This window comes from Microtus oregoni, unplaced genomic scaffold (assembly GCF_018167655.1).
Source record: "Microtus oregoni isolate MIOR12 unplaced genomic scaffold, Mior012 000015F_ref0000493, whole genome shotgun sequence".
Taxonomy (NCBI): domain Eukaryota; kingdom Metazoa; phylum Chordata; class Mammalia; order Rodentia; family Cricetidae; genus Microtus; species Microtus oregoni.
Genome location: NW_024543074.1, coordinates 29,701,038 through 29,723,234, shown reverse-complemented (window position 1 = coordinate 29,723,234; position 22,197 = coordinate 29,701,038). Strand labels below are relative to the sequence as shown.

General features: G+C 41.6%; 1 protein-coding gene across 2 annotated transcripts in view; it reads right to left on the bottom strand.

Moving 5' to 3' along the window:
• The window catches only part of Ndel1 (nudE neurodevelopment protein 1 like 1), a 32,802-nt gene that overhangs the window by 415 nt on the left and 10,190 nt on the right, over positions 1-22,197 (bottom strand). The window contains exons 3-9 of one of the 2 annotated variants that reach the window (XM_041665656.1): positions 20,941-21,094; positions 19,431-19,579; positions 17,861-17,997; positions 14,275-14,448; positions 12,715-12,806; positions 6,691-6,842; positions 3,033-3,067 (exon numbers count right to left, since the gene is read on the bottom strand). In XM_041665656.1, the coding sequence (XP_041521590.1) occupies positions 3,033-3,067; positions 6,691-6,842; positions 12,715-12,806; positions 14,275-14,448; positions 17,861-17,997; positions 19,431-19,579; positions 20,941-21,094 (893 nt within the window). The remainder of the gene's footprint in view (positions 1-3,032; positions 3,068-6,690; positions 6,843-12,714; positions 12,807-14,274; positions 14,449-17,860; positions 17,998-19,430; positions 19,580-20,940; positions 21,095-22,197) is intronic. The other variant, XM_041665655.1, reaches the window with a different exon arrangement.

Below are 22,197 nucleotides of genomic sequence, written 5' to 3'. Positions count from 1 at the left end.
CCCAGAAGGCACTAGTGATAAGAGAATGGACAGACAGTTCACAGTCCTGGGGTACTGAGGCCACACACCCCTTTCTAGGCAACTCTGTCATATGGGCCACTATCACATTCCTGATTTTTTTTAAACCATCAAAAAGTCTAAATGTCAATAGAGAGCTAGTTAAATATACAACAAAAAATGAAATATAAATACAACTATTAAGAATGTAACTTACAATATTTTTAATAGCAAGGGAAAATATTCAGTATGTATTTAATGATACAAAGAAAAAGAAGTAAGCTACCCAAACTGCCTATGTTTAGTGTGACATTAAAAAAGAAAATGTAAGCAGTGTATAGCCTAGATTCTATTCTATTCCAGCCTTTTACACAGACACTATGGATTAATATAGTTAAGTCTAGATTGAAAAACTCTTTAGACACACACACATAAATATAAAACACGTGGATTATATTACATATACACATATACGTAATGGAATCATCTATATCATAGAAGGAAATTTTAACAAAATGTATTCTCTGGGTTGTAGATAAATTTTACTAGTTTATACTTTATTATTTTACAAATCTATTGCAATACCAGTATCTTAAGAAGAAAAAAAAATAATGTTTAGCAAGCAAAGCCAGATAAGAGTTGGGGTTTTTTTTGTACCTATACACGGCAACCCAGCTCCACACAAGCACCAACAATCAGGCACACCCAGCAAGGTGAAGAACCCCCAAATCCACCCATCAGCATGCAGCCACAGGAAGCGAGGGGAGGGAAAAGGAGAGGGAGAAGCACAAGATCTCAGGAGACAATTTCAGCCTTTCTAGTTTAAGACACGTCTCAGGCGAATCCATCCTATTAGCAACACTGAGGGACCACACCACACCATTCTTGCCCACCGCTGTCATCCACTTGCTTGTGGAAGGATCCAAGGAGTCGAACACAGACTCAAAAAGAGACATTCTCTAAAAAGTGAGTCACATATTCCCTGCAAAGACCCCTGGTTCATAAACAGTCACCAATGGCACAAAGAAACAGACATGCAGAGGGTCTTGATATAGAACCCCAACTAAATTCAGGAAACAGTTCATGTATCAAGAGACTGAACACAGCTCATACCTGGCAATCAAGCTATACACAGAAACCAAGAGCAGTAGTTCGACTCCCCAGCCCCAGCCCATGCTTTGTTCTACTTCTGTGCTAAACAGCACTTTTCTCTCTTTACATCTTCCCTGAAAGCTGCATGCCTATGCTTCTCCTGAGGCCTAGGACCACAGTCTGTTTGCCAGGACAGCACTTGCCTCACAGCCCCATCTGTAGTTTGCCTATGTAGACCCAGAGGTCCCAATACTCTCCGACAACCACAGGAAGAACTACACGAGACCTACTGTCCAACACATGAACCTCCACCCCTGTCCTTCGCAGGGGCAGGCAAGCTACACTACAGAAAGCCTCCAACTCATCACACAGGAGCACACTGTAGGTTGCCAAGAGTTTGTCATAAGGTCAACTGGGATGTGCAAAAGCAGCAGTCACCAAGGAACAGTGCAGGACAAAATTAAATGTACTTTAAAGTAGCATCAAGTTCATTTCCATGGTTACAGAGGAAATCAAACCAAGAGAAGATCCAGTTATTAGCCCAGCCTCACCAACGGAGCTATTATTAGTGACTTATTTAGCCCCAACTACCTCTGGGTATCCCACCCTTTCCCAGCCTCCTCTATTCCCAGGCTGCTCAGGAGCCCTCAGTGAGCAGCCACTTCCATGCTCCAGGACACAGGTGGGTCTAGTGGGTCTAGTGACGTCTCTGTGTGGTGGGAGAACTCGGAGGTGTGTTGGGCAGAGGGTCTTATCTAGCACTTCTTTTCTGAGTCAGACGAAGGAAGTTAAAAGCAGAGGAAAAGAAAGTCAATCACCTCTGGAGAGGCCCCTTCAAGAAACTGTAAAATGTATTCAATGAAGAAGGTTCCCAAGGAGAAAAGCCTTCAAATATACCAGGTGCAGATGTAGAGAGATAAATGCCCAGTGAGTCACACAAAGTTAAATGAAGGGCATATGCAGGAATAGAGACAGCTCTGGGAATCAAATATGCAGAAAGAGGCTCCAAGCACGCTATTAGTGAACTCACACCCCAAATCTAGCTAAGGTAAAACTGACTTCACCTCCAGACAGGCGCTTTAGCATCGGAAACTGCACCACTGTGGTCAGTCAGGAGGGCTATCATCTAACAGTACAAAAAAAGCAAGGCTTACTCCAAAACCACAGAGAAACCCTGTCAAAAAAAAAAAAAAAAAAAAAAAGCAAAGCTTAGTCTGTCAAGCAAGATAAAAGCTCCTGAGAGGGCGGGCAGTAAGGAGGAAGGAGGGCAACTTGAGCTGACTCGCAGAACAGGACAGAATGGACATCCAGAGCCAAGTCTCCCTGTGAGTAAACAGAACACGAAGCAGTCCCAGGTCTCTACCCAGGCTATGCCAAACAGTTCAGAAAGGGAAGGTAGAGTCTACACACCTTCCATTTACCAGCCCCAGTTTAATACGAAAACACAAAAGCGAGTGCAGAAGAAGGGAGTTCATTATCACCAGCTTCTGAAAGGGGAACGGATGCAGAAGGGACCTGTCCCCATGAAGACAGTGAGATGTAATCCTGGAGCCTATTATCACCTCCAACCCTCAACTCAGACACTACCCTGCCCTAGAGCAGGGAATGCCACTCAGGACCACGACATTGGTCTAACTTTGCTGAAGAGCTATCTCACTCACCCTTGCCAAGCTGGCTTCACCATCTGAGCTCAAGCCACCTTCGACCTCAGTCACCTAGCTGAGCCCACAGGCACACACTCCTGGTGGGCTGTTATCCCTGCACACAGAACTACAGCAATGGTGTCATCAAGTCAGACAGGGCCTTGAAAGCTCACTCACGGGCTAAAAGTTGGTTAAAGCCGAGTCAGCCCCATGCAGTTAGTAAACCAGTGTGTTAATGTGTCTTCCACCACACAGCATCAGTAAGACAGAGAAGAGAGCACAGCAAACAAATTGAGTTACCCATGAACAACGTGGGAAATATGACTTTTTCTTGCCTAATAAAAAAAAAGGAAAAATCATTAAAAGGCAATACAAACACTATTTTCACATCGGGCCCTGAAATGAGCCCACACCTACCTACATATGACCCAGAAAAGCCTGACTGGTGGACCCACCATCTGTACCATGTGCAAGCAATGCATATGAAACCAGATTCAAGTTATGGAAGAAAAAACGTTTGAGAGCACATTCAAGTAACACACAAATTGCACACAAACTTAGTCTGGAATATAAAGAATATCAGTGGTGGAGAAACTAGGGTGATCAGGCACAGCAGCCTGCATCTGAGGGGCTGGCAGAAACCTCAGAGGGCACTCCTGGTTCTAAGAAGTCCTCAAATAACCATGATCTGCAAACTCTTCTGACTCAGTTAAGGCCATGCACCCAGTACACTGCCTCTGAAGGATTTGAACACATTCAACCCTCCCAAGAAAATCCCCGACTGTCTGCAGTCACACTAGTGAGCTACAGCAGAGACTGCTCAGGAACAGGGGCAGCAAGGCAAACCCACAGCCCAGGTTCACATGTTCAAGACCCAAGTCACACGTCTACAAAGACTGGCTTTTCTTTGACAAATCAGAATATTAACAGTGTATCTACAAGTCATGCTATTGCCCTTTCCTCTTACAGCTGGTACACAACCATCTTGGATTTTCCCTAGTCAACAGGTTAAAAGCCAGGGTGACCACAGACAGCCAGAATGAAAGCAAAGCAGCAGGAAGCAGTAGCACAGCCAACCCCGCAGAGCAGTGAAGAGCGGACTCCTGAAGAACTAGCAAGTTAACACTGCACCGTGTATCCACAAGCCACTTGTTAAATAAAGACAAGAGACAATCCATAAAAGCATATTTCATTGTTAGTAGAAACAGTACAACATAAAATTTTCGTAATTTAAGACAAAACACAAACAGCAACTATCTGGTTCTTTCAGGAAGCACATTCTCCTTTATTCAGTTCAGGAAATAGGGGAAACAATGCATCTAGCTGTTTCTGGGGGCAAGAGTTTGGGTAGAATTCCAGACACTCCTCTTAGTGTACACTGAGGCTCCACATCCAAGGGCAGGTTCATCATCTCTGAGCAATGCCTGCCCTGGTACTCTGGGACGGGAGGCAAATACCAGAGAGCAGAACGCCTGAGTGAGTTTATTCCTTCCTCACTATGACTACCTGCCAGCACTTTCTACACAAAGGTCCCTGCCTAACCAATCCATCTCTGGTCCACGTCTCCTCTCACACTGTAAGATGCTGCCTGCAGACCATCGAAAAATATGATTCCAGAGACAGAGAGAATCTAATAACTACTCTACTAGAGTAATCACAATTTTTCAACACTCTTGAAGACTTCCTCTAAACTTTCTCTGTATCATTCAGGGAATGGCTAGTCTAATGAGAAAATGCCTGTCCATGTCATGTTGTTCCAGACAGCTCAAAAATGGGTACTCCCAAGCCTGATGAAAGTTAATTTTATACTTAGCCCACCTGGGGAACCCTAAGAGATAGAACAGAGTTCTGACTTACACACTGCTATTTTATAAGGTGCTTTTAGTAGGAGGTCCTTGTTGTAACGGTCAGGATAGAAATGCCAAAAGAAACAGCAATAGACTGGAACATTCCATTACAGGGGCAAACAATAAAACTCTTAAAAGTAGACTGTAACCAAGCATGGTGGCGCACGCCTTTAACCCCAGAACTCGGAGGCAGAGCAGGAGGATCTCTGTGAGTCTGAGGCCATCCTGGTGTACTTAGTGAGTTCTAGGACAGCCAGGGCTAGACAGAAAAATCCTGACTCAGAAATAAAAATAACAGAGTAGAGTATATAGACAATCAGGTCTTCCATAAACAAGCTCTAACTAGAGCTGTTCCTGCATTGTTGGTGGTTTTAAAGCTGCCTCTTCCACTCACAAGACACAATGGCAAGGGACGATGAGCACATCAGCTGCTGTTCCAGGAACAACTACCCAAGGTAACAGACTGATTATAGGTCCCATATTCCTATATTAAGTCACACCATAACAAGAAGATAACCAGGCATTTTAGAGAGAAAACAAGATAAAGCAGAATGAAAGGTACTGACATAGAAAGATACTGGCAATGTAAGTGAAAACATGCCAGTTACCAAGTAATATTCAAAGTGTACTCTTATAGATATGCTGTAAGAAGCTTCTAGCAGACGCATAAAAAATCTGCTCTGGGGGGCTGGAGAGATGGCTCAGCGGTTAAGAGCATTGCCCGCTCTTCCAAAGGTCTTGAGTTCAATTCCCAGCAACCACATGGTGGCCCACAACCATCTGTAATGAGGTCTGGTACCCTCTTCTGGCTAACTGTATAAATAATAAATAAATAAATAAATAAATAAATAAATAAATAAATAAATAGAAGTTAGTCTCTGGGAGATAGCATATCATAAAAAAAAAAATCTGCTCTGACGTGTCTGCAAATTAGCTCTAAGAATGACAAAATCGTGCAACAGCAGAGAACTTATTTTCACTGCACATACTTCTATGCCACTGCTTCAAGCCTAAAAGCTTTATAAAATTTAAACACATGCATACACACACACCTCTTCCCTTTTGTTTTGTTTTGGTTTTCTTTTTTCTTTCCTTTTTGAGACAGTCTCGCTATGTAACTCTAGCTGGCTGGAAATTCACTAGGTACACCACGCTGACCTTGAATTCTGATTCATATGTGAGCCAGTGTCTAAAGACTGCAGGACTTTGTATTTTTCCAAACTATTCAAATAAAAGGTTTGTTGTACAACCTGAATATAATTGCAGTGTTCTCCCTTTTCCTTAAAAGAAAATTTGCTGAGTTTCCCAAGCTGTAAGCACCCAGAAAGCAGGTCCACCAGAGCCCTGCATATTTGCCTGAGCCCAGCACGGGTGCATTTAAGAGTCTAACCCCAGGACAGACACCGCAGATTCCAGAGGCAGCAAACTCCTTGGGGACCAGAAGACAACAAATCTCTATCCTCTGGGATTTGAATAGTAAGATGATCCCAGGGAGCCCAGCAGTGGTGGTGCATACCTTTAATCCCAACACTCAGGAGGCAAAGACCGGCAGATCTCTGTGAGTTCAATGCCAGCCTGGTCTACAGAGAAACCCTGTCTCAGAAAAGAGAGAGAGAGAGAGAGAGAGAGAGAGAGAGAGAGATAGAGATAGAGAATATTTGTCAACTTGCTGGATGGTGGTAGTAGACGCCTTTAATTCCAGCAGTTCTGAGTTCAAGGCCAGCCTGGTCTAAAGAGGTAGTTCCAGAACAGGCACCAAAGCTACACAAAGAAACCCTATCTCAAAAAAACAAAAAAGAAAAAAAAAAAATTGGGGCTGGAGAGATGGCTCAGAGGTTAAGAGCATTGCCTACTCTTCCAAAGGTCCTGAGTTCAATTCCCAGCAACCACATGGTAGCTCACAACCATTTGTAATGGGGTCTGGTGCCCTCTTCTGGCCTGCAGGCATACACACAGACAGAATATTGTATACATAATAAATAAATATTAAAAAAAAAGAAAAATTTGCAATCTTACTAAAATTACCAGTGATTACAAGGATTGGAGCTGTAGTTCAGTGGTAGAATAACTGTCTGTCACTCATGAAGCCCTAGGTTTTGTACAAGACTTACCCTTTATGGAAGAAGGTTGCACGCCCTGACCTCGGGCACTCTGGGCCATTGCTATTCATCACCCCACAGTTAACGCTCCCTGGGATATAGGGTTTGCGTGATGCTTGGTCTTTTGCGAAGTTCCTGCAAGCTGCTAATTTGGATTCTAAAGCCTACAAAGAAAGAAGGAATGGCTGTCAAAACATTGGCCATACAAAAAACATCTACATCTCAAACCATTTCTATTTCAGGCTTCAGTCCTTAGCTTCCAGGATAATGGTTGTTAGTTAAGCCACAATCATTTGTCTTTCTAGTAGAACAAGGAATATTTACATTGACCCCCTTTCTCTGTGTTCACTGAGGGACACAGATAAAATCCACACCTTACAACTAAGAAAACCATGGTACCAGTAAGGAGAGAAAGACCCAGATCTTGCAACCCATCCATTATTTGTTAAGTTCTCTAATACTGGTTGAGGTTGAGTCTTTGTGCATTTGTGTAGCAAGCACTTAAGAATGCTTTTGGAATAGTCTACTCTTTATATAGGTCCTTTTTTTTAAAAAAATATTTATTTATTTGTTATGTATACAATATTCTGTCTGTGTGTATGCCTGCAGGCCAGAAGAGGGCACCAGACCCCATTACAGATGGTTGTGAGCCACCACGTGGTTGCTGGGAATTGAACTCAGGACCTTTGAAAGAGCAGGCAATGCTCTTAACCTCTGAGCCATTTCTCCAGTCCCCTTTATATAGGTTCTTAAGTCTATTTTTCCACTGCATCAGACAGATCTATTTCTACTCTTATATAAAATAAAGCCATTTTCTTCTTTCCACATTTTGGATTTTATTATTTAATGTATGTGTTTTTGCCTGCCTATCTATCTGTGCACCACTTGGGAGCCTAATGCCTACAGAGGGTGTTAGATCCCCTGGATGAGTTAGAGATGGCTGTACACAAGATGTGAGCTGGGACTTGAACCCAGGTCCTCTGGAAGAGCAGCCAGTGCTCTTAGCCACAGAGCCATCTCTCCCAACTGAAATGAGGTCATTTTCTTTGGCCAGCATACAGTAAACTGTATACTTGATACCTTCTGTCTATAATTAATTCTCCTGTAAATGATAAAGGCCCTTTTCCATTTCCTCTACATCTAGTATCCTTCTTTGCACCCGTCACATGCATGCTCCACCAGCAAACCGATCATGTGAAAAAGAGGAACTTTTCATTTTTCCACAATTGGCTATCATGAAATCCCTCCCTCCCAACAAAATTTCTCCCAAATCAAGTATCTCTCCACTAGTCCCCTAAGAAAAGGAAACGGTAGGCTATAGCGGGAAAGATAAAGTTCATTCCAATTCACAACACTAAAGAAAATCCCCAGGTAACACAAACTTTTAGAATCTGTTTGGACATCCTACCTCACATTTCAACAAAAACACATGAAACAGCACCAAAAACAAACTGAAACTTCTTCTGCCTCTTTCTTATGGCAAAAGTACAACGTTAAATAATGACAGAGGGCTGGAGAGATGGCTCAGCAGTTAAGAGCATTGCCTGCTCTTTCAAAGGTCCTGAGTTCAATTCCCAGCAATCACATGGTGGCTCACAACCATCTGTAATGAGGTCTGGTGCCCTCTTCTGGCCTGCAGGCATACACACAGACAGAATATTGTATACATAATAAATAAATAAATATTTTTTAAAAATGACAGAAATAATGACTTCCTAGGACGCTCTGAGGAAAATCCATCGGTGACTTGTAAATACATACATCCACAGTGACACCTTCAATCCCCTACATTCAGTGAAGGGACGTGTCTACCCGGTTGCTGAGCATCTGTCACGTGGCAAGCATGAACTGTTTCAGGCACCAATGATACACACAGGTTGGAGAAGCACTGAGTCTTTTCAAAACTATTTAGACCATTTAGAAACTATGCACACCCAGGGGTAACTGAGATCATGACAGTGGATAGTAAGGCCATCACAGAAAGGGCTGACGGTTAAAAGACCCAAAAAGATGTCAAAGAGAAATGGGCAGATGAATAGGAATAACCAAGAAACAGTTTCAGGGATGCCAAGAAAAGAGGACATTTGGAGAAGGGGGAGCACACTGGTGCTGAATGTTTCAAATAAAATTCAGATCAGTGCACACTGGATTTGACCACACTAATATCCCAGTAAACAGTTTTCAGGGAAGAGAACAGACCAGATATTTAGAGCACATATGCAATCAAAATGCCAGCAAGGGTGATGGCAAAAGAGAAATGTAGTGCAGAAAGAAAGAATGGTCTTTATTTTTGCTTTTAAAAATTAAAAAAGACAGGCATGGTGAGAAGCACCTTTAATTCCAGCACTTCAGAGGGAAGAACCAGGCAGATTTCTATGAGTTCAAGGCCAGCCTGATTTACCTAGCAAATACCAGCTTGTCGGGGATACACAGTGAGACCCTGCCTTTAAAAATAAAATAGCTAGGTCTGGTAAGTAAGCCCACTCACTAGCAGGCAGAGACAGAAGAAGCTGAGGTCAAGATCAGCCTGCACTATAGTGAGTTCTAGGCCAGTGTGAACTATGTACCTAGTGGAAAATGTTTCAAATTAAAAACAGAAAAAAAAAGAGGGGGCTGGAGAGATGGCTCAGCGGTTAAGAGCATTGACTGCTCTTCCAGAGGTCCTTAGTTCAATTCCCAGCAACCACATGGTGGCTCACAACCACCTATAATGAAATCTGGTGCCCTCTTCTGGCCTACAGGCAAGATACTATATAAATAAATAAATAAATCTTTAAAAAAAAGGAAACTGGGGCTGGAGAGATGGCTCAGAGGTTAAGAGAACTAACTGCTGTTCCAGAGGTCCTGAGTTCAATTCCCAGAAACCACATGGTGGCTCACAACCATCTGTAATGAGATCTGCTGCCCAAAACACTATATACATAATAAATAAATAAATAAATAAATAAACAAACAAACAAACTGGGAAGGGGGACTTGATTTGGATAGGGAGTGGGGAAATGTTTTTTTTTTAATTTATTTATTATGTATATAGTGTTCTGGGCACCAGATCTCATTATAGATGGGTGTGTATCATCATGTGGTTGCTGGGAATTGAACTCAGGACCTCCGGAACAGCAGTCAGTTCTCTTAACCTCTGAGCCATCTCTCCAGCCTGGGGAAATGTTTTTTAAAAAAAAAAAAAAGGCAGGCGGATCTCTGTGAGTTCGAGGCCAGCCTGGTCTACAAGAGCTAGTTCCAGGACAGGAACCAAAAGCTACGGAGAAACCCTGTCTCGAAAAATCAAAAAAAAAAAAAGAAGAAGGAAGAAAATGAGAGATGAAGGGAGAGAGGAAAGAGGCCAGACTTGAGAGTGTCACAGTTAAGTGGCAGCTTAACATTCAAGTGGCTCTGGGGGAGCACAAGATAGCTCAGTGTAAAAGCATATCCCTCAGCAGATAAAAGTGCTTGCCATGTAAGCCTAAAAACATGTTTGTTCCTGAGAACTGAGTGTTTAAAAGAGTGTACTGAGTTCAGTTCCCAGAACACACATCAGCTGACCTGTAACTCCAGCTCTAGGGGATCTGATCCCTCTGGTCTAGGACACTTGCATTCATATGCACCTACCAACACAGACACACATATACACATAAAACAAAATAAAAATAAATTCTTGGGTTTTTTTGTTTGTTTGGTCGGTTAGTTGTTTGGTTTTGGTGTCTTTTTGTTTGGTTTTTTTTTTTTTTTTTGAGACATTGTTTCTATGTGTAGCCCTGGCTGTCCTTGAACTCACAGAGATCAACTTGCCTCTACCTTCCAAGTGTTGGGATTAAAGGCACGCACCACCACTGCCCAGTTCACTTTTTTAATGTATGTGTGTGCATGCCTGTGTGAGTGTATGTACACCATGTGCATGCAGGGGCCCATGAAAGACAGAAGGACAGAAGGAGTCAGATCCTGGAGCTGGAGTTACAGGCAGAAACCTTATGTGGGTGCTGGAAGCCAAACCTAGTCCTCTGAAAGAGCAGCACTACTCTTAACCACTAAACCATTTTCCAGTCCCCTAAATATTTTTAAAAGAAGTTCTGGATTTAATTCCCAGAGTACGCTCACACATAGAGAGAAAAACAGCAAAAGAGAGAAAATATACATAAAATACACAGTGAAGCTGGGCATGATGGTGCATGATTGATCTTCAGGGCAGAAAAGGGAGGGAAAAGGATATCTAGTTAAGGCCAGCCAGGGCTGGGCTACATGATGAGATCAAAAATAAATAAATAAGTATAAAGACAGATAGTCAGAGAGACAGACAATGTTACCCTCCTTTACGATTATATGAGAAATGCATATGTATGAGCATCATATCATAAATGCTGCCTAATTTTCAACTTACAGAGCTAAATGACAGATAGCTCAGGAAGGAATAGGTGGGAGGAAGGAGTGGAGGGAATGTAATCTAACAAATTAATGAGGCCTGGGAACAAAGCTCAGGGGCAGAATGTACACTTACTATTTGTGAGGCCAGCGTTCCATCTCTAATATCATAAATTTATTTCAGTTGGATTGAGAGGAGACAGGGTAAGTTCCCTTTTTGCTTAAAGTTAAAGAAAATAAACACATCATTTTAAATGACGAGAATAAACACTACAACCTTTACAACAAAAAGCATTAAAAGCACTGCTAACGCAGGAATGAGGAAAGTCAGCTGTATATACTGCATGAATAATTCAAGTCAATTTTACAATAACTTTAAAATGAGAACTGGGAGCTAATGTGACGGCTAGAAAATAGTCCACTTTAAGAGTGAGGGTCAGAGCTGGACAGTGGCGGCACACACCTTTAATCCCAGCACTCTGAAGGCAGAAGCAGACAGATCTCTGTGAGTTCAAGGCCAGCCAGGGCTACACAGAGAAACCCTGTCTCAAAAAAAAAAAAAAAAAAAATCAAATCTCAAGATAAGTTCTAGCAATCCACTTCTTTAATTATTCCAGGTGGCTGTCTCCTTTATGACCAAGATGACTACAATGAAATCACAGTGACACAAACACCAAGAGTCCTGAGGAGCAGGAAACAAATGAAAACAAGAGATGGCTGGTAAAGACCAACAAACAGCAGTATTCTTGGTAAGATCCAGGTAGTAAGAAGGGTATATCCTATAGTAGCTTCAACTACTTGGTAGACTGAAAAGGAATATCATCTGAGCTCATGAATTTGAGACTAACAAGATGCTATCTCAAAAAACAAAAAGCCATCAGCAGAAAAATCAGTTTCAGGTTGGTGAGATGGCTCAGCAGGCTTAGACTTGTGGCCAAGCATAGTAACCTGAGTTTGATCCCTGGGATCCATGTAGTAGAAGTGGAAACTAGACCTGAACGTTGTTCTGCCTTTCACAGGCACATGCACACACACACACACACACACTTTTCAAAACTTTTTGTAAAAAAGAAAAACCAGAGCTGGCTCAGAAGTTAACATCACTTGCTGCTTTTGCAGAGGACTCAGGTTTGATTTCCAGCACACACACAGCAGCTCACAACCATCTGTAAGTCCAGTCCCAGGGATGTGACACCCTCTCTGACCTCAGCAGGGACCAGGTACATGGTGCACAGACATATATGCAACTCATACATAAAATAATAAAATAAATCAATCTTAAAATTAATTTAAAAAAACAGCTTCATATTTCAAAAGCCAAGCTACTGAAGAAACTATGAATGAGGCAGTGAAGCTGAAGTAGCCCAAGAGCAGTAAGGCCCAAAGAAGGCCCAAGCCAGATGTCCCACAAATACAAGAAGGATAAGAACCATGGGGAAAGAACAGAATTTGAGGAGCTGCATCGTAGACAGGACATCAATGGGAAACAGGGAGAGTGCTCATAGGTAACCTCACAGCCCAGGCCCTTCCAAAAATGCCTTCTTAAACCCAGGGCTGGGGTGTTTCTCCAGTCTCTGCTCATGGGTTGGTGGATGCTGGTGCTTCTCAGCTCCATAACAATGCCCACCACAGGAACCTACCTTAGCAGTGGAAACACCTAGTAATAAATAATTAAATGCTTACCCCTACTTTCCGCAAGAGATCTCCCACGATGTTTAGTGCTGATATCCTAGCAGAAGGAGTTAGTGGACTGGTTCCAAAACCATTTGGTATAGCTACAGAAAAAGAAAGCAGAGTGACATCAGCAGCTCCTTTTCTATTTGTACTGATATTACAAAGTAGAACACATTTGAAATAAAATCATACTAGTTCAAGACCACAGACAACTTATAAAAGTGAGGGATCATAAAGAGGCTTAACCATTTGGCAACTGGTGCATAATTTAGACTACATCAATGTCACTACTCCAAATTGCTACAAGGACAAAGATCCTTAAACATCTCAACAGGTATTTCTAGAGATCCTAAAAATAGAACTGTGAGGGCAGAGGGCTGCCCATTTTATCCTTAACAGATACTACTAAGGTACTCCATTAGAACACCTGCCACATATGAACTCAAGAGACTGGCAGCACACACAGTCTGTGCAGGCCCAAGCCAGAAAGGGACCCAGTGCTGAGAAGGGGGAGTAGACATGAGCCCCTACCCCTAACCAAGAAGCTATCTCCAACTGAAAACTGCCCACAAAGGAAAAGCTCATTTCTCCAAGGGAGTCTCACACAGGTAGATAAACCACACATAAGGGCAGACCCCATGCCCAGCAGTCGTGTGTGTGTGTGTGTGTGTGTGTGTGTGTGTGTGTGTGTCTCATATTGCTTTGCTTTGTTTGGGCTTCTTTTTTTAAACCTTACTGGTGTTTTGCATGTACATTATGGTTTCTGATTTTATGTTTTATGAGATGGTGTGTATGTGTGTGTCTACATATTTCTCATTTTCTTGTTAGTTCTGTTTTATTCTTGTTTGTGTTTGTTGTTGTTAATGAACGTGTTTTTTTAAAAAGAGAAAGAAGGTAGAGTTGGGGCGGGCTAGGAGGATCTGGGAAAAGATAAGCAAGGAAAAACTATGATCATAATACACTGTATAAAAAAAAATACCTGTGAGCCAGGTGGTAGCGGCACACACCTTTAGTCTCAGCACTCAGCAGGCAGAGGCAGGTGGATCTCTGTGAGTTCAAGGCCAGCCTGTTCTACAAGAGCTAGTTCCAGGACAGGCACCAAAGCTACAGAGAAACCTTTTCTCGGGGAAAAAAAAAAAAACCTGCAATTAAAAAAAAAAAAAAAACTAAAAGAATACTATGTCAAACTGGGCGCGGCATAGGCATGTGGATCTATCTCTGTGAGGCTGAAGCCAGGCTGCTCCATATACATAGCAAGTACCAGGGCAGGCAGGATTACAGAATGAAACCACATCTCAAAAAAAAAAAAAAAAAAAAGTCCAGTCTGGTCTACAGAGTTCCAGGACAGCCAGAGCTACTCAGAGAAACCTGCCTCAGAACATAATAACGCTTTTAACTTTTCAAAAGTTTCACTAAAGTTGCTCCTCCCTTAACTGCAGGTGTCATGTCATCTGCCATGCATCAATGGCCTTCGTTTCCCAGCTATTAGAGTAACTGTAGCATCTCCTGTCCCATCAGCACATGCACTACACTGACCACCTAGCACAGCTTCAAAGAGAAAATACAAACCTTTTGGTGAAGGAAAACTGTTTTCTGTTCCTTTGCCAACAGGCGTTGCAGGCAGGGAGAGTGAAGCTTGGACAGCAGAATCCATCTTCTCACAGTCCAGAGTTGGGGAGCTGGGAGCAGACTTTCGGGTCACTTCTTGTTGTCGTTCCCGAACTGCTAGCTCTTGCCTTAAATCTGCAAAATGTTGAAGACAAAAGCAGAAATCCTTACTAAAGGGAGCAAATTATCCTGCAAAGTTCCAATTAAAACATTATAAAAATATTCCTCCTAAGTTAGTAATTCTCAAAACAAACTTTCTATCTAAAAATGCTCATCTTGAAACAAAATTGTAAGCTCTATAATTTAAATAATCTGTTAGAATTTTAAAACATGGGCCAGTGAGTCTCAGTAGATTAAGGCAGCTGGTACCAAGCCTGACGGAATGAGTTCCATCCCTGAGACTGCGGTAGGCTGAGAGCACCAACTCCTACAAGCTGTCCTCCGACTTCCACAGTCATGAAGTGGCACAAGCACACACACTTTAGATAAGTAAATATTATTTTTAAAGATAATTTTAAAATGCTAACCCTCAGAGAACAGTATTATGCCTAAAGGCAGAAAGAAATTAATCAAGGAGGGCTGGAGAGATGGCTTATCCACAGGACAAATTCAGACTGCTCACAGCTGCCTATAATTCTAGCTCCAGAATCACAAACTGATATATGCAACCTGTATGCACAGTTGCATTGTTCACAAGAACAAGAGATGCAAGCAACCCCACAGACCACTCATGGAGGAAAAGAAAACAAATGTGTGCAATGGAATTTTTAATCCACTTTTTTTTTAAAAGAAAAGAATGAACAATTTTCCAAAACTTGTCCTCTACACTCCACACTCCTGCCTTTGCACTCATGCAGACAGGTGTAGGTGTAGCACACACACAAACACACGCAGGTGCAGATGTAGCACACACACACAAACACACGCAGGTGTAGCACACAAACACACGCAGGTGCAGGTGTAGCACACATACACACAAACACACGCAGGTACAGGTGTAGCACACACACACACACAAACACACGCAGGTGTAGCACACACACAAACACACGCAGGTGCAAGTGTAGCACACACACACAAACACACACAGGTACAAGCAAGCATGCATGCACAAAAAAAAGTAAAAATTTTTTAATAATTAAAAAAAAGAAATACTGCTGGGCGGTAGTGGGGCACGCCTTTAATCCAGCACTCGGGAGGCAGAGACAGGCGGATCTCTGTGAGTTCGAGGTCAGCCTGGTCTACAAGAGCTAGTTCCAGGACAGGCTTCAAAGCTACAGAGAAACCCTGTCTCAAAAAACCAAAAAAAAGGGCTGGAGAGATGGCTCAGAGGTTAAGAGCACTGGCTGCTCTTCCAGAGGTCCTGAGTTCAATTCCCAGCAACCACATGGTGGCTCACAACCATCTGTAATGATATCTGGCGCCCTCCTCTGGTGTGCGGGCATATATCGAGGCAGAATGTTGTATACATAATAAATAAATAAATCTTTTAAAAAAAAAAAAAGAAATTTGTCACTACAACTTAAACAAACCTTAAGGACAATACAGAAAATGAAATCAACCAGTCACATAATAAATAACTAAAACTTTTTAAAAAGTCAACACCAGGGGGCTGGAGAGATGGCTCAGTGGTTAAGAGCACTGGCTGCTCTTCCAGAGGTCCTGAGTTCAATTCCCAGCAACTACATGGTGGCTCACAGCCATCTGTAATGAGATCTGGTGCCCTCTTCTGACCTGTAGGTATAATTGTATGCATAATAAATAAACCTTTAAAAAAAAAAAAGCCAACACCAGGCCATAGTGACACACATCTTTAATCCCAGCACTCAGGAGGCAGAGGCAGGCAGATCTCTTGTGAGTTGAGGGCCAGTCTGGTCTTCAGAGCAAGATCCAAGACAGCCAGGGCTAAACACACACACACACACACACACACACACACACACACACAAAGTCTCAAAAGACCAAAAGTGAATGAATAAATAAATAAAATAAAAATTAAAAAATCAGCTACCATATACTTTTAATCTCCAAACTCAAGAGGTCAGAGGCAAGCAGACCTCTGTGAGTTGGAGGCCACTGTGGTCTACATAGTGATATTCTGGCCAGTCAAAGCTATCCTGTCTCAAAAAAAAAAAAAAAAAAACAGAAAAGATATTAAATGCAATTTTCTGTGTTTTTAACCAAAATTAAAAATAAGTAAGAGGAGCCAGGCAGTGGTGGTGCACGCCTTTAATCCCAGCACTCGGGAGGCAGAGGCAGGTGGATCTCTGTAAGTTTGAGGCCAGCTTGATCTACAGAGTGAGTTCCAGAACAGCCAGGGTTACATAGAGAAACCCTGACACAGGAAAAAAAAAAAAAAACCACACACACACACAAAGAAACAACAAAAAAAAAGAGCCGGGGGGTGGTGGCGCACGCCTTTAATCCCAGCACTCAGAAGGCAGAGGCAGGCGGATCTCTGTGAGTTCGAGATCAGCCTGGTCTACAGAGCTAGTTCCAGGACAGGCTCCAAAGCCACAGAGAAACCCTGTCTCGAAAAACAAAACAAAAAAAAGAAACCCTTCCTTCTCTCCTCCTCAGAAGCACAATAAAATTCAGATTATTATAAAGGAAACAAGAGCTGTAACAGTAAATGTTCCTAACTGCTGCTAAGCCATCTCTCCAGATCCAAAAGCTGTTTTAAAAACTTGGGGATGGCCGGGCGGTGGTGGAGCACGCCTTTAATCCCAGCACTCGGGAGGCAGAGGCAGGCGGATCTCTGTGAGTTCGAGACCAGCCTGGTCTACAGAGCTAGTTCCAGGACAGGCACCAAAGCCACAGAGAAACCCTGTCTCGAAAAACCAAAAAAAAAATAAATAAAAAATAAAAAAAAAATAAAAACTTGGGGATGGCACATATAATCCCTACATTAAGCATAAGAAAGGGAAATTGTGTGCCCACTGATCTGCCATAGTAAATAAATCAGGAATTATATAAAGAAAAACATAAGGACATATTTATGTACAGTCATAAAAAGCTGAACCAAATGTCACACTGTTGGTGAGCCTTTCTTCTTTATAATATTCTGAATTTTACTGTGCTCCTGAGGAGAGACAGAAGTTTTAAAGAAAGTATGTACTAGTTACATGTATAATAAACAGCAACACACACATGGTTCTAAGTAGATAACATGAAGGTATTTAAACAGAATCAATAAAAGATCCCAACTGAAAGCAGTACCATGTTGGGAAAACTCAAACTCTCTGTGCCCCACTTTTCTCATCTCTAATACAGAGATCATAATTACTTCTTACAAGATGATAATATGGGTGTGAAATAAGTTACCAGTTAAAAGCAATCGGCACAGTGATTAAAAGGTAAGCAAATGCATGTAAAACTAGAGCTTCATAGAAACTGAGGGATGGCCTTGGCTCAGAAGCAGAGTGCTTACCCTGCATGTTCAAGGCCCTGGGTTTGATTCCCAGCATCATCAAAAGAGTTGACCTTTGGTTTCCTCGGGCTCAGGGACAAGACAATGGATAAATAACTGCTAAGTTATAACACTTACCTCTTGCTTCATCCTTTAACCTTTGTACTGAGACCAACAAAGACTCTTTTTCATCAAGTTCACTTTCTAAAAACGCATTTCGTTCAATGGCCTGATTTAGCCTTTGTTCAAAGTCTTCCAATGAAACTATTGTTGCCCTTTAAAAAAACAAATTTAAAAGCCCATGAATTAAATAACATGTACAAACAGCTAGTACAAAGGGAAGCAGTCAGTTTATCTCCTGCCGTTCCTGACCCAGTCAGCCTGACCCAGTTTTGAGAATGATCTCACAAACATTAGCATGTACCTACTCTGTGGCCTCCCATCCCCTGCTATCTGCTACAGAAATAAAATTCTCAACCTGAACTTAGAACTCAGAATGCCGATTCCAATATTATCAGTTACAGTCAGATGCCAAAAATGTCTCTCCAAAGCGTTTCTCCTTGAGTCTTTGGCCCCAACAGTATTCCCTCTCCTGCCTTAATTCTTTTTGTCATTTGGATTACTGCTTAATGGTTTTACATCTCCTCCTTACTTAAACTTCTCAGTACTGACTTCTCAAATCAAGATCAGATATTACTCTTTAAGAGAGAGAGAGACTCTGAAACAAAGCACACAGGGTTATTCATGACCTGGCCCCAAGTACCTTCTATTCTCCTATTCTTCAACTGTCACTGACCCGCCAATTAAAACAACCTCTTCTTGTCTCTCAGCTCTTCACTGTCTCTCCACCTCGTTATCTTTTCTTCCTAGCTGGTTACAGACACACATAAAGTCATACCCAGCAGACTTAGCTCCAATTTGTCAAAAGGCTCTCCAGTTCCCACAGGCACTATAGATGCTCTGGAGCAGCTCGTCCATTCTCTTACTGGAGCACTTGTCATAGTAGGTGTTCTTAGAGATCAGCTCCAAGAACAGTAACTAGCATAATGTCAATCAAGAGTCAACTGATAAATAGTAAAGAAAAAGTACTAGGATGTGGGCTGGAGAGGGCTCAGTGGTTAAGAGCACTGGCTGCTCTTCCAGAGGTCCTGCGTTCAATTCCCAACAACTACATGGTAGCTCACAACTGTCTGTAATAAGATCTGGTGCCCTCTTCTGGCATGCAGGCATACATGCAGACAGAACATTGCATATAGAATAGATAAATCAATCTTAAAAAAAAAAAAAAAATCCAGGCATGCCTTTAAAACCAGCACTTGGGAGGCAGAGACAGGAGGGATCTCCCAAATACCAAACTGGGTATGACTTTATGTGCGTCTGTAACCAGCATTATGAAGAGCAGAGACAAGAGGATTAATTGTGAAAGTACTTAGAAGGACTTTATTGAAGAAGATAAGGTTTTAGGGATATATGTTTTTAAGCTGGTCTGAGCTTGCTATGTAGATTAGACTGGCCTCAAACTCAGAGACCCACCTGCCTCAGTCTCCCGTGTGCTAGGATTATAGCACTACTAAGCCTGGCTTGTTGTTTTGTTTCAGTTTTTTTTTTTTTTTGGTTCCTTTCAATCTAATAAGTTATATATGACATAAGATAGTAAAGGGGGAAACGGGTTCCTAAGATCCAGGTGAGAATGCACGGCATCCTTTACCTTTTCGCTCGCTCCAGGTCATCGTTGGCCTGCTCCAGCTCTCTCACATACTTATGAAGCTGCTCCTTAATGGCCCGGGTCTGACTTAAGTCATCTTCTAACACTGAGACCTGCTTGTAGCTCTGTGCATACTGATGCTCTAGTTTCTCCTGAAAGAAGAGATGCAGAGAAAGATCATGGTTAATATATCATCGTCTATTAATAAAAGAATTTCACAAATTAAAGGGGGGAAAAGATCAAAAAGATTCACAATTTGAGTTGATAGCAAACCCACTACTCTTTGTAATAATTTTAAAATTACATGGACAAATCCATTATAAATGTCTAACTCATATGAAACTTATATAATAACCATTCTCTCTCAGAAAAAAAAAAGATCTTTCTGAAAAGTAAAATAATAGAATCCTTGCCTCAGCATCTAAGCCTGGGGGCTGGAGATGACTCCAGAAGTGATGCTCTTGTAAAGGACCGGAGTTTAATTCCCAGCACTCATGTCAAGCGGCTCATAACCACCTGCAATTCCAGCTCTAAGAGATCCAATGCGCTTTCTAGCCTCCACGGGTACCATACTAACATGGCACAGCCATACAGACTCATAATTTTAAAATTAAATCTTGAAAAACAGAACATAAGCCAGGTATGGTGGCACATATCTTTAATCCTAGCACTTGGGAGGCAGAAGTAGGCAGATCTCTGTAAGTTCAAGGTCAGCCTGGTCTACAAAGTGAGTTGAAGGACAGTTAGGGCTGTTACACAGAGAAGCTCTACCTTGTGGGGAGGGGGGAAGAAAAGAAAAAAAGGAAACATAAACCTGACTGGGTAACTTCTAAGTTTGCAAGATGAGTGTAACCTGACAGAAATACTCTCAAGAACCCCAGAGGTTCCCAAATCACAGAGGCCACTAATATTACTCTTGGTTACCCAGCAGAACTTGATATTAAAACCATACTACTAGCTGGACAGTTAAATAAATACATATATCTATATATAATTTCTGGGTAATACACAATTAGCCAAGCAATTTGTCTAAACAAATAATCAGGAAGCTTTAGAAAATATAGAAACTAAAATATAGTGAGGAACATGACAGGCAGAAAACTGACAGCCATAAAATTCTATGAAAACTCCTAAACTCTGAACCACCTATTGGTTCTACATTACAAAAAAATTTCAAAAATCTACCTTAAGCTTTTTAAAAATACATACATTCTTGGTTGCTTGCTTCTTTTAGTACTACTGAATAACACATTTCTCATTTTTTAAATATTAATATATTTCATATAGTGTAAGTAGTATATGCTCTTGAGCACCTGTGTGAAGATCAGAAAACAATTTGAAGAAAAAGGTTCTCCTCTTCCATCATGTGGGGCTCAGGAATCAAACTCGGGTGGTCAGGCTTACTGACAAGTGCCTTTTCCAACCAAGCCATTTGGGGCTACATTTCTCATCTAGTAAACACCAGTGCACTAGACAGTACTGCACCCAGGGAAGTAGCCTCTGCCACAGTTACCTTTAACGCCTCCACTTCATACTTCAGTCTTTGGTTATCAGCTTGCAGGTCTCTATTTCTTTGTTCCGCCTGTACTAACTGTGCCTCCAATTCTGCTTCTAATTCTCTGCTTCCTTCCTGAAATTCAACTAGCTCATCCCGAGCTTCCTGGAAGCTAAGCAGAAGTAAAGTAGGAAAGATGAGTTAATAGTTGAGTCTTCTCATATAATTCAGTAGTTTCTGACTGAAAATTAATGTTCTCATAAAATATTAAACAGTAAAAAAAAGTATTGTACTTCTTGCTCCATATGTATTCAGGATTCAATAAAAAGTAATTATATGCCCTCCCCCCCCCAAAAAAAACCTATGTAAATCAGTAATTACAGTATTTACGAAAGTAGTTCTACATGGCTCAAAACCACCAGCTTCTCCCTCTTTAAAATCGAAAGAGGAGGGGCATATATATGTACTGAAGTAACTTCAATTGGGCATTAGTTTCCATTCTAATCAACACATACCCTCAAATCACAATGGCTGGTGCAGACCTAAGCATCACTCACCCTTAGTACTAATTCAGAACAAGGAAGTTTACCATGCATCTCCGTCTTTTTATCTAATACACTAATACATTATTTTAACACTACAAACTAGTTTAATGCTTAGATAACTTTTTCAATACCTGGTTTCCTCTATAATTCCATTACTTAATTTTCTTCATTTAAATGTATTCTAAGAAGGGGTTCACAAACTTCCCTGCCTCTGGAGGAATCTGTAACATTAAGACAAATGAAGAACCTCTGCTAGACGCAGAGCATCTTCAGCCCTTGGCCTGATAAAACCACAAGGAAAGACCAATGGGATGTGATAAGGCTTAGTTAACTCTGTCAACCAAAGGAGGAAAATGCATGTTTTAGTAAAATTTCTAAGCTGGAGAGAAGGCTTAGTGGTTAAGAGCACTGGATGCTCTTCCAGAGGACCAGAGTTCAATTCCCAACATCTACATGGCAGCTCACAAGCATCTTTAACTCCAGTCCCAGAGGATATAATGCCCTCTTCTGGTCTGTATGGTCACCAGGCATGCACATGGTGCACAGGCATAAATACAGGCAAAACACCCATACTCATAAAACAAAAACAAATAAATCTCAAAAATATATATATAAGAAAGTTTCAGTAAATAATATGAATTTAAGTTTTGAGGCCAAAGAGCTATTTTCTTACCAACTAAGTAAGATATTATTTTATAAAAGCAATTTTATAAAATGCTCCATAGCTTGG